This window comes from Dendrobates tinctorius, unplaced genomic scaffold (genome assembly GCF_039654945.1).
Source record: "Dendrobates tinctorius isolate UK_male_01 unplaced genomic scaffold, ASM3965494v1 ptg000083l, whole genome shotgun sequence".
NCBI lineage: Eukaryota > Metazoa > Chordata > Amphibia > Anura > Dendrobatidae > Dendrobates > Dendrobates tinctorius.
This window is the reverse complement of record NW_027361751.1, coordinates 18,012,544-18,026,065: the sequence shown is the minus strand read 5'-3', so window position 1 is coordinate 18,026,065 and position 13,522 is coordinate 18,012,544. Positions and strand designations below refer to the sequence as shown.

Sequence of the window (13,522 nt, the reverse complement as noted above, 5' to 3'; positions counted from 1 at the left end):
TGTGTAAAACAAAAAAATGTTCCCTCAAGAATGGGGGCAAGAAATGGCCTAGTCTTGATCTGGTTATCTCTTCCAGAATATGACATCCAGTGACATATTGGAGATGCATACAGGACATGTCTAGATATAGTGCTGTATAGAGGCATTTGTGTCCGAGGGGCTTTGGGACTGACCCCTTTGGGTGTATTGTGGTTGGCACAGCCAAGCTGCAGAATCTTGTCTGTCTGATCTATGGAAGACATGAATTGGTACAGAACTTTCTCTGTATGTGGCCCCAAAATGCATCAGTAATGTTTTTCTACATGCTCCAGATGTTTTGTAGTCACTTTTAGTAACTTACTGTGGACTATTTTCTTGTCCTTTCTCCTTGTCAGGTTTCCATTATACAAAGTATTCTGTACTGCGTCAGACACTGGATTTTTCACATCTTTTCTTGATTTCAGATCATCCCCAGTCTGGATTGCTGCAGTCGGGAGTCATCAGCTGCTATGTCATGTATCTGACCTTTTCGTCTTTTTCTAACAAGCCACCAGAATACAGTAAGTGGTATCATCTTAGATCACCTAAATATGAGACGTACCTGGACCGCCCCTGTGATCCTTAATACAGTAGTCTTGTGCTATACAAAAGCTCAAAGACTGGGAATGAAAGGATTCCATGTTTTTTTTACCACATATATTGTAGATTGCTGAAGTTAGAGGAGGAGCTGATTACTTGCGTAGGGTCAGAGATCATTCGTTGTCCATAGATATCTACATATGCTTCATGGGGATGAGCAGATATAACCCTTCTCCTGAGTTAGGCCTAGGCTGCCTAGTTTCAGTGAAGAGAAATCTTAGTATTTCAGCTCCCAGAACATCATGGACAATTGTAGCTTTCAACTTTGGGGAAGACCCTTTTCTGTTCCCCATAACTATGCGAAGAGCACAAAGCAAGGTCCAGACAGACATGGTTTGAGGAGTTTGGTGTGGAAGAAAATGGCCAATTGCTCAGAGCCCGGACCTCAACTCCATCCAACACGTCTGGGATGAAATAGAACAGAGATTGTGATCCTGGCCGTCTGGTCCAACATCAGTGTCTGACCTCACAAATATTCTCACAAGCCACCTCCAAAATCTTGAGGAACCCTTCCCAGAAGAGCAGGAGCCATTACAGATGCCAATGGGGGGAAAGACTCAGTAATGATGCCTGTGGATGTAGAATGGGAGGCCACAGAAGCTCCTGCATGTGTAACGTGTAGGGTCTCAATACTTTTGTCCATATAGTGTGTATACAATGTACATAGTATGGCGAGACGAATCTAGTATTGTAGCATGGGAAGATGCAGCTGCTTATGAATCACTGGAGGCCACGTCTTACATCTTTGGCACTGAAGGATAGAGAATAAACATATGTCTGGACATGGAAGTATGGAACCAGTAGTGGCTTGCCAGAGCAGGCGTGGGACTACAACTCGCACCTTGCTGCTGTTAGGACATGCTGGGAGCTGTAGGCTCCTACAGTCCGTGGTCTGAGCCTGGTCACTATTGTTACTGCAGCTTTTGAAGCTAATATTTTTGACTTTGCAGAGATGCCGTAGATTACACATTTATGGGGCGTCTACTTGGTTTCCTAATAGAATGTCGGCCATTGTGTCTTTTGGTAGCTTGTATGCATCTATGACCCAAAATAAAAGGGGTTATTTATTATTAGGAAAAAAGCTGTCTCCCTTGTAGGCACCCTGTTGGGTACCGCAGTTCGGATCCATTCATTTTAATGGGGTAGAGCGGCAATACCTTTAATAGTGGTGCTGTTTCTAATCCTGTAAATAATTCACCTGCACCATCGGCCAATTATGAGCTCAGGGCGTCCCACTGAACCCAACATAATTCAGCAGTGCTAGGAATCCGAGGCACCGAAAAGCAAATCCTTATAAAAAGTTATATCTTTATTCCATAATGTTTGAAACGGGTCACGGCGAGGAGACAAGGTTACTTTTTGGCCATATTTGGCTTTTCTTTGTGCGATGCTCCTCTCTATACAGCTAGTGTATGTGTATATAAAGTTTTATCAGGGTTTTCCATGTTATTGTTTGGTGTGTCAGACGGCTGCAGTGACGGTCTGGATGGGCCCCTGGGAGGAGGAAGAGGAGCCCACTCATGATGGAGCATGTATAAAGCATTGTTGTGCTATCTGGGCATCATAGTTGTACTTGAGAAAGGCCTGATATGGCTGAAACGTCGGCTTGTCTTAACATTATGGAATAAAGATTTGTCTCTTTATAAGGATTTGCTTTTTGGTGCCTCGGTTTCCTTGACCTGCTGTTTCTAATCCTGATATATTGTTACAGTAATCTTTTAACGTTTTAAAGGGAATCGATCAGCAGGTTTTTGATATTTAATCTGAGAGCAGTACAATGTAGGGGCAAAGACCCTGATTACTGGGATGTCACTTGTTTACCAACTCCTTGTAGTTTCAATACAATCATTGTTTTATCAGTAGCAGATTATCAATGTAGGACTAGGTGACATGTGTGGGGCAGTCCAGCTGATCTGTGTAACTCCGCCCCCACCACTGATTGGCAGCTTGCTGACAATATGCAATATACACAGGAAGGTGTCAATCAGGAGTGTGGGCGGACTTACACAGAGCTTAGTATTTATAATTTATAGCGCTGCTACAACTACAGCAGAGAAAACAGGGATTCTGTCAAAACTGCAGCTAGCAGCCCAGTAAGTGACACATCGTTGGAATCAGGGTCTCTACCCCTACATCATGCTGCTCTTAGATTCCATAGTGAAAACTTGCTGACAGATTCCCTTTAACACGGCGCTTTGTGGTTTTCATTACATCTGCCTTTTAATCTTATCAGTTCTGTTTTGTCTGTTCTGTACAGCTCTGGATGATACTGGAAAGAACATCACAGTCTGTGTGCCCAGCTTCACCAACGGAATAAGCCAGGATGAGCGTTGGGTGTCCTTGCTGGGTGCCGTCATTCTGCTTGGCTGCATATTGTACTCTTGGTAAGTGAGCTTTTTCCACTGGTATAAGGGAAGTACACGTGGATTTTTCCAAGCTCCATTCCTATGAATGGGAAACTTATAGAAATTCCAACAAATCTGCCCCGAGAGCCTCTATCCATATTGTCACCAGGGTTCATTATGAATGTATCCTGCAGATGACGCGCGCCTGTGTCCTCAGCATAAAACATGTTTGTCTTCTTGCAGTCTAACATCGACAACACGATCGAGCTGCGACGCCCTCATGGGAAGATACGGACCCCCCGAAGAAGAAGTAAGCAAACATCTGCTTTTATTCCCCCAAATTTCCAACAATTAGCTGCTCAGGAAATCCCAGAAATGTCATCATGATCTGAGTCAGTCATGAGTCAAACATCTTTTTTACATTAATTTTACATTATTATTATTACTTTTTTTTATTATTTTTAATACAATGTAGATATGTTCCCCAATACATAAATGTTATGCAGAATAGGAGGCGGCAGGCGTAATGAGGGCAAGTATGTAGCTGTTATATATACTGTAGTAGTATTATTATTATTATTATTATTATTATTATTATTATTGTTATTATTATTATGTCATCCAGACATATATAGTATATATTTTATGTTTCTTCCATACGAACCTTTGACCAATTTGACCCTAAACTCTGATCTCTGTTGTCCACTTCTCCGTTTCCCATATTTTTGGGTGGCTTTTAGAGATGAATGAAGGAATTCTCATGACCTGGCTATGAAATGCTGACCTGGCCGCTGGACAAGAGCCCTGTGAACCACCTCCTACTAAATTCATTAACCAGCTGGGTACGACTACGTGTGTGCGTCATGCCGAAACGATGACGTTGCACCAGGCCGGTTATTAAGAGAGGCGCTGGGAATGGTGGCAGGTAGGAGGAGGTTCGCAGGGATACCGTCCATCAGCTACAGAATACTGACTTGCCCGTTAGACCAGGGTTCAATTTGCTCATGTTTATTGGTTATTCGTACTATAATTTCAATTATTTGCTCCAACTGGAAAAGTGACATGAATTGGGCTTTGTGGATCTGTAACCGTTGTTGGTTAGACTCTTGTGCCATATGGTTTGTTAAAGGGAATCTGTCAGTAGGATCAATCCTCCCAAGCCATCTATACGGGCATGTAGGTCACAGAAAGTTGAACAAAATGATACCTTGATATCTGTGATCTTACGTCTTATTCCAGAGAAATCCATTTGTTTGTTATGTGTAAATGAGCCTTTAAGATCTATGGGCCGGACATAGATCTGCTTCCAGAGATTATTTCCAGATCTGCTTCCAGAGATTATTTCCAATGAAAAGGGGGAGTTACCAGTGTGACACGTGTAGGTCAGGAGGGCAGACTGTCAGTCATTACATGTCTCACACTGGTAATTCCTTTAATTTAATATGAGCACTGGAATTGTCAGGAAGATCTATGTCCGGCCCATAGATCTTAACATCCACTTTTAATATGAATCTGAGCTTTCTCTGGAATAAGACCTTGGAGTTAAGTTTTGATCAGTTTATATCTAGGTACAGAGGCCTCCACTGAGCACTAAAACTGAGAACCCATCTTCAGATAATAAGTAAAGCGCCTGACCCTTGGTTTAACAATCATGGGGGTCTCTGCACTCATCAATCAAAACATTTAGCGACAAAAGTTTTTTTTGTAAAAGTGCAGTTGGCTCTTTCTATTAACATAGGGTCCTCTGGTGGTCCAGACAGTTGTGGGTCATTGGTCCTGGGCAGTACACATTGTTTTACAGACTTGTTATAATAATAATAATATAATAATAAATTTTATTTTTATAGCGCCGACATATTCCGCAGCACTTTACATTTCAGAGGGGATTTGTACAGACAATAGACATTACAGCATAACAATAATCACATACAGTAGATTATAACAAATACCAAGAGGAGTGAGGGCCCTGCTCGCAAGCTTACAGTCTATGAGGAAAGAGGTAGACACGAAAGGTGGGTGGTAACAGTTGCCCTGATTGTATGGACCAGCCATAATGTTAAGTGTGTAACAGTACAGAAACAGAGGGCTAATGGATGCATAAAGCATGTGGGAACATGATGCTGGGAACCTGGTTATGGTAAAACTTTTGGCTCTGCCACACAGGGATAGGTTAGGTTAATGTGTTAAGGTGATAGGCCAGTCTGAATAAATGCGTTTTCAGGACACGCTTAAAATTGTGGGGATTGGGGACTAATCGTATTGACCTGGGAAGTGCATTCCAAAGAATTGGCGCGGCACGTGTAAAGTCTTGGAGACGGGAGTGGGAGGTTCTGACTATTGAGGATACTAACCTCAGGTCATCAGCAGAACGGAGGGCGCGGGTAGGGTGGTATACTGAAACAAGGGAGGAGATGTATGGTGGTGCTGAGCCATGGAGGGCTTTGTGGGTGAGGGTAATAAGTTTATACTGAATTCTGGAGTGGATGGGTAGCCAGTGTAATGACTGGCACAAGGTAGAGGCATCGGTGTAACGATTGGTGAGGAATATGATCCTGGCTGCAGCATTCAAGACAGATTGGAGAGGGGAGAGTTTTGTAAGAGGGAGACCGATTAGAAGAGAGTTACAATAGTCGAGACGAGAATGAATAAGAGAAACAGTAAGAGTTTTTGCAGAGTCAAAAGTAAGAAAAGGTCGAATTCTAGAAATGTTTTTGAGGTGCAGATGACAAGAGCGAGCCAGTGATCGAATGTGGGGGGCAAAGGAAAGCTCGGAATCAAGTATGACCCCAAGACAGCGGGCATGTTGCTGGGGAGTAATAGTGGAACCACAGACGGAAATGGCAATGTCGGGTGTAGGTACATTAGTAGCGGGAGGAAACACAAGGAGTTCAGTCTTTGACAGGTTCAGTTTCAGATATAGTGAGGACATGATATTAGACACAGCGTTTAGACAATCGCCAGTGTTTTCTAGAAAGGCTGGCGTGATGTCAGGAGAAGAAGCGTATAATTGGGTGTCATCAGCATAGAGATGGTACTGGAAACCAAATCTACTGATTGTTTGACCAATGGGGCAGTGTACAAGGAGAAGAGGAGGGGGCCTAGAACCGATCCTTGAGGAACCCCAACAGTAAGGGGAAGGTGAGAGGAGGAGGAACCGGCAAAAGAAACAGTAAAGGAGCGGTCGGAGAGATAGGAGGAGAACCAGGAGAGAACGGTGTCCTTGAGGCCAATGGAATGGAGCATAGTGAGGAGGAGCTGATGATCCACAGTGTCGAATGCTGCAGAGAGATCCAAGAGAATTAGCATGGAGTAATGACCATTTGATTTAGCTGTTAGCAGATCATTAGAGACTTTAGTGAGGGCAGTTTCAGTGGAGTGTAAAGAGCGGAAACCGGATTGGAGAGGGTCGAGAACAGAGTTTTCTGAGAGATAGCGGATAAGACGGGAGTGGACCAGGCGTTCCAGGAGTTTAGAGATGAAGGGAAGATTAGAGACAGGTCTATAGTTAGCGGCACAGTTTTGGTCGAGGGATGGTTTTTTAAGTAGTGGATGTATGATGGCATGCTTAAATGAGGAGGGAAAAATACCAGAAGAGAGAGAGAGGTTAAATATTTTAGTTAGGTGAGGGGTGACAGCAGGGGAAAGGGACTGGAGGAGATGTGACGGAAATGGGTCACTGGTGCAAGTAGTTGGGCGAGAAGATGCAAGGAGCCTGCTTACTTGTTCTGTGACTGGTTCAAAATCAGAGAGTGAGTTAGATGCAGTGGGGGAGGGAGGACAGTGCATGGTATGAGGGGATTTGGAGATAATTTCCTGTCGGATCTGGTCAATTTTTTCTTTGAAGTAATTGGCCAGATCGTCAGCTCGGAGCTCCGTGGTTGGGGCCTGTACTCTTGGATTGAGTAGAGAATGAAAAGTGTCAGAGACGTTTCGGGTTATTGGACAGTGAGATGATGAGGGTGTTGAAATAGGTTTGTTTGGAGAGGTGAAGGGCAGTGTTGTATGTTCTAAGCATAAACTTAAAATGGATGAAATCTTCGTGTAGATTGGATTTTCTCCACAGACGTTCGGCGCACCTGGAGCACCGCTGCAGGAAACGTGTTTGCACCGTGTGCCAGGGTTATAATAGATGTGCAACCAAAAACACACAATATTTAGTTAGATTTTATAGAAATGCAGATACCATTTAGTGTTCTAAACATTCCGCCAGTATTGAGAAGTCCTTAACTATCACATGGAGAGCGCACCAACCCGGGATATTATGAAACGTATTTGTCCGTGAGAAATAGAAGTTAGGCGCTGGTGTGCTTGAAGTAAGCTGCTTTCAGCTGAAGGTTTTCTTTGATTTTTTTTTTTTTTTTTACTACCGAGATCAAAACTTGCACACGAGGCAATAATCTTCCTGCTTCAGCAGCTGTGTCTGTCTCTTTTTTGCTTTCATCAGTTTTGTCTGCTGCAGCTATTGCAGTTGTAATCCATGGGTTTTCTAGAGATATGTTGAGGGCATTTATTAAGTTGTTGATTGCTGTGTAGGGGTCTGCCATCAGGGTTTTACTATCACAGCTGAGAAAAGCATGATATAGGGCAGAATCTCTGATTCCAACAATATATCACTTCCTTTGCTGCTTGCTGCAGTTTTGGTAAAATCATTTTTTTTTTCTACTAGTTTTCTCTGTATAGCCCCGCCCCCACCACTACTGATTGGTAGATTTCTGTGTACATAAGAAAAAAGCTGCCAATCATTGGTCATGGTTGTATAGAGCTCGTGAATACGGAGGACTACATGGCACAAGACAACTAGTCCTCTAATGATCTGCTGATAACACAGTCCAGTAAGTGAGATATCGCTGGAATCTGAACATTTGTTTCTACATTTTGCTGCTCTCAGATTAGGTGGCAAAAACCTGATGATTGAATCCCTGTAATTTGTGGCTTCAATTTATTATCGCTGTTCCTCCTGGAAAAACCAAAAATAATTCAATAAGGCTATTGACACATCCATTTTATCATGGACCCGTGTGATCGTTCTGGTCCATTTTTTGCAGATCTTATTCCTATCTATGAGATTGCCAACGATGCTGATGCCCCTAGAAGTCATATGTGTGCTCACCCACTTTCCCAGATCCATTTATTGCAAATGCAAATGTAGCTTTAGGGCACATCCACCCGGGCGTACCCACAGGCATCATAGACTTGCATGGCAGAGTCTGATCAGCAAGAAAGATCAGAATCGGGCATGCCCAGAATTTAATGGAAAATAACATTAGATTGGATTTGGGAATATTTACATTAAATTCTATAAGTCCTTAAAACAGAAATCTCACAGATGAGAAATATTATCATATGAATAGGCCCTTGCTGATTCAGACTGGATCGGGTCACATTTAAATGTATGAACTTTAAATTCGGCGACATAAAATTTTCAATAAATGGTTGTGCATAGAACACGCTGTGGTCATAAATACATGTGACAGTGGCGCTGTATGTAAGTACATAAGCTCGTATGTACTTTACATATTATGGGTTCCATGACAATTGTGTACAAGATAATTGTGTACGGACTATTGTGTACAGGCCAATTGTGTACAGGCCAATTGTGTCCAAGGCCAATTGTGTACAAGGACAATTGTGTACAGGGCAATCGCCTTGTACACAATTGCCTTGTACACAATTGTCATTGTACACAATTGGCCTGTACACAATTGTCTGTACACAATAGTCCGTACACAATTATCTTGTACACAATTGTCCTGTCACCCATATTATGGCATGCAGATGCAATGCCTCCTTCGTGGTTTAGATCCGGCCCAGAATGCATTTCCTTCTCTGTTTTGTGGACGTGATTTCTTTATTCTGAACATCTGTTTCCTGTACTTCTTTCTATTTCTGATTTCCGTCGTATAATCCTCAGAGCGCTCATTACTGCTCGTTTGCTATATACCCAGACTCCAGCCTGTATTCTCTGGTAGTGTAACCCGCTCCCCACTACTACAACTACTGATGGTTGAACGTTCAGTAGAAAACTATCTCACTGTTCTATAGTAAGCCAGTTACTGAAAGCCTCGTCATCTGCCGAGTGTGCGGAAAGAATTGAAGATGGCACCACCTAATAATACACATGGGATCTACCTAATGCATTCTTAATAATAGTATGAATAGAAAAAGACGCATAAAAATATATGATTTCGTTGAAGTATTCAACAACAAAAGAAAACACATAAAAAATTAAAAACCAAAATATGCACAACAAGACATGCATTGCTCACAGTATGGCAATGACTAACCTCCTGTAACCGCTATTATGGTGAAAAAATGCTGGCCCTTATTGCTAATCATAATGGCGGTCCCCAATAAAATATTGGTATTGTACACCCAGGCACAGAATAAATAATAGGAAAAAAAACTTATTCTAATATCTATGTGTGACCAAAGTACAGACAAAGTGCTAGCACATAATGGATAAAGTTTTATCTCCCCGATGCCTTTCTGTGACCAGAATATAGAAGAAACACAAATACTGGCAAACATTCCCAGCACCTTGCACAGAGTCCAAAAATGTGATGCAAAAAAGTTATTATGGTCACATAAAAAAAGGACATATGGAATCATGAAAAAGTATGTAGGACTGAAAACAAGCTATTAACCCAGATCGCGAGCAGATCAATTGGAATAAGGTTGATGCACAAAAGGCAGCTAATTAACGTGACCAGAGTCAAGCCTGAATGTGCTAGGATCAAGAGAATATGGATGGGGTCACAAATATTGTGGAGGACGGGCAAACACCGCACGTATCGCCACTCACGTGTGTGGCTTCTTCAGGGGTGGTGTGTCATCATTTAAAGGGAATCTGTCACCTCATTTTTCGCATATAAGATGCGGCCACCGCCATTAGGGGCTTATCTACAGCATTCTGTAATGCTGTAGATAAGCCCCCGATGTAACCTGAAAGATAAGAACAATAAGTTACATTATACTCACCGGGGGGGCGGTCCAGGTGCGGTGGGTGTCACGGTCTGGGTCTGGCGACTCCTATCTTTTAGCGATGACGTCCTCTTCCTTGCTTCTGCCGCGGCTCCTGCACAGGCGTAATTCTCTGCCCTGTTGAGGGCACAGCACTGCAGTGCGCAGGCGCCGGGCCTGTCTGACCTTTCCCAGTGCCTGCGTATTGCAGTACTCTGTGAGTATAATATAACTCTTTTTTCTTTCAGGTTACATCGGGGGCTTATCTACAGCATTACAGAATGCTGTAGATAAGCCCCTGATGGCGGTGGCCGCAGCTTATATGCAAAAAAAATAGGTGACAGATTCCCTTTACGACTTTTTTTCCATATCCTCTCAATAGAAAATTACTTGTACATGACTGTGCCATCTTACAACAAAACAAGTGATCACAATTAATGACAGGTTACAACATCCAACGTGTAAAAGGACACTCGGAGTGAAACGTAAAAGGAGCACAAGGTGTAGCATGGACGCAGACAATCTGATCTTCTACATTTGTGTGTCTGTAGGTGGCGCGTTGCTGTTTTTGCTGCGGGAACCGTCATGACGGTAAATACCTTTTATTTGTAGTCAGTATGAATGCACATCTTTAGGTATATTACTCTATTCCTGGTATGACCTCCCCCCAATCCTTCAGGGGCTCCGTAAAAGCGTTCACCATTGTGCCGATAAAATTCTTTGTTTTTAAAGGGGTTGTCCGGGCTTTTCACATAATCTCAGTGCCTATCTGGGCTGCAGAATGGTGAAAATAAGTAATTTACCTTCTGTCACCAGTTTTCAGGGATTTCTAGATATCACTCTTGCTTCTGATCAGAATGTCCAGGGGGGGGGTGTTCTGGCATTGAAATGAGAACTGGTCGCTTCCTCCTACTCTACTAAAAACCTGCCCTCTATAGCAACAACCCCACCCTCCATAGCAACAGGCCCTCCCCGACCACATGAACAAGCCCTCCTCACACAGTAACAAATCCTCCGCTCCATTCCCCCCCCCCCCTTCCACGCTGGTTCGGTCTCACCCGGTCTTCACATTGCCGATGGAAGCTGCAGCCGGGAAAGAGCGGGTCATGTGACAGGCTCTGTGCACGTCACTTCAGCCCGCCTGTCACATGACCCACTCTTTCCCGGGTCGGGACTGGGAGGGCCTGTTGCTATGGAGGGTGGGGTTGTTGCTATAGAGGGCAGGTTTTTAGTAGAGTAGGAGGAAACGACCAGTTCTCATTTCAATGCCATAACACACCCCCCCTTGGATGTTCTGATCAGAAGCAAGAGTGATATCTAGAAAACCGTGCAAACTGGTGACAGAAGGTAAATTACTTATTTTCACCATTCTGCAGCCCAGATGTGTACTGAGATTTTGTGAAAAGCCCGGACAACCCCTTTAACTTTCTAATAATTATTTTTTTTTTAATTCTCTGAACAGACCAAGAGCAAAGAGTTGAAGCAAAGGGCGGACAGATGGTGGCGTACGATGAGGAGTTAAAGACCACCTACAGCTATGCCGGCTTCCACTTTATCTTCTTTCTTGGTACTTTCTACATGATGATGACAATCACCAACTGGTTCCAGTAAGTAGCGGGACGTTCTCTCCAGCTTGTCAGCTGTTCAGTTCTCATCTCCTGATCATTCTTGGATACCCATTTTGACCCAAAGTTTTCTCAGGGCATATTTCTCTTTTCCTCGACAGCTACGACTACGCCGACATAGAAAAGTTATTTGTTGGAAGCTGGTCCCCATTCTGGATCAAGATGGTGTCCTGCTGGGTGTGTGTGGCGGTCTACCTCTGGACTTTACTGGCCCCCGTGTGCTGCTCAAGAGGAGGATACGTAGTCTAAATATCTGATCTGACATTGTGACTTATCTGTTACATGACCTCTATCCAGATGTGGCAGAACATCCGTTTGTTTTTTACATTTTCTTTTCTGATTTTTACTTTTTCTGTAAAACATATTGTGCCAGATATAAAGGATTTTTTTTTTTTTAGAAGTGTTCTAGCGTGTGCAGGAACATGTAGACCCTCGCTCATTCTGTTGTGAGAGTAACAAGGGGTTTGTCTTTTATGTCTTCAGAACAATATTTCAGTGTCTTACATTTTTTTTACTCTTAAAACATGTTTTTGTTTTTGTTTTTTAATCTGTGTGAACAGGGCTGTATTTAGATGTACTACAACACTAACTAAAAAAAGCAAACAATGCTCAGCCATAGTGTGTGGAGCAGAGCAATGGTAATGGCTCGGGGAGGTGAAGTAGAGTTCTTGTTTGCTCTTCAATTAGGGATGTTTAATAGATGCAGATTTTGTTACACTAGAACTTTATATTTATTTAGCTTCAGACGTCTTCCGCAGAACGTGCCCTCTTGCCTTGACTTATTTAAAGTCACCCTGAAAATGCTGATCAATCCACGAGCATGGCGTTAACGAGCAGGAGGAGCCGAGCTGATTGATCTTAAGTTTGAGAATCTGGAGATTCAATTCAATCTTAAAATTAATTGATTGAAATTTCGGCTCTTTTTATTTTTTAGGAGTCCAGTGGGCGGTCTTAGCAGTCCATCAATGAATAGGACCTCCCAATGGCCTACTAAGCTTAAAAAGTGCACTTATTGAAATGACTAAAGTACGAGTTTGACTTTTCCTACACAACTATATATCAGTCAGTTGGCTCGGCCTGCCCCATGACATGCTGCCTGCAGATTGGACTTTGTGTGTGCTGTGACAGGTTACCTTTCAGGCCACGTTCCCACGATGAGCTTTTAGTGAGTTTTTGATGTTGTAGATTTTCTTCACCCATTAAATAAAATGGCTTACATGCATTTTTTTTTTCAAAAGTACGCAGCGTAAAAAACTCACCATGAACTCATCGGGGGAACATAGGCGAACTGGTTCCATGACAATTGTGTACAAGATAATTGTGTACGGACTATTGTGTACAGGCCAATTGTGTACAGGCCAATTGTGTCCAAGGCCAATTGTGTACAAGGACAATTGTGTACAGGGCAATCGCCTTGTACACAATTGCCTTGTACACAATTGTCATTGTACACAATTGGCCTGTACACAATTGTCTGTACACAATAGTCCGTACACAATTATCTTGTACACAATTGTCCTGTCACCAGGCGAACTATAAAAATTGTGTAAGTAACTTTTTATATTTTTCTGTACTTTTGTCTAATATAACATGTCCACTTGAATTAAGCATTATACATTTAGTGTGACTGTAGACCTAATCGGCATCAGTAAGATAGTAGGGGAAGATGGTGGACGCCATGCAGCCCCAGTGCCTCCCGTCTTGGTGACAACAGGAAAGTCCACCTTATACACAATGTTTCCACCTAGTGTTGAACCTCAGATTGGGGTCTGTCAGTTCCCGTAGTAGATTGGAGGCAGGTGTGAAAGACATCTGTAAAATATCTATGGGCAGATTTACAAATAATTGGGCTGATTCATCAAGCCTGGCGTAGTGAACAGTCTTGATGGAGTAGAAGATGCACACGCCACTTCATGAATTTGCCATGCTTCGTGCTAGAAATGCTACTCCAGTCAGGGACTGGAGTAGCATTTC

General features: G+C 42.9%; 1 protein-coding gene across 1 annotated transcript in view; it reads left to right on the top strand.

The window, feature by feature from the left end:
* The window catches only part of SERINC5 (serine incorporator 5), a 55,371-nt gene extending 42,500 nt beyond the window's left edge, over window positions 1-12,871 (top strand). Inside the window, exons 7-12 of the mRNA XM_073584177.1 lie at window positions 444-539; window positions 2,876-3,002; window positions 3,207-3,273; window positions 10,475-10,514; window positions 11,386-11,530; window positions 11,650-12,871. Coding sequence (XP_073440278.1) covers window positions 444-539; window positions 2,876-3,002; window positions 3,207-3,273; window positions 10,475-10,514; window positions 11,386-11,530; window positions 11,650-11,797 — 623 coding nt within the window. The 3' untranslated portion in view covers window positions 11,798-12,871. The remainder of the gene's footprint in view (window positions 1-443; window positions 540-2,875; window positions 3,003-3,206; window positions 3,274-10,474; window positions 10,515-11,385; window positions 11,531-11,649) is intronic.
* Window positions 12,872-13,522: the final 651 nt, after the last annotated feature.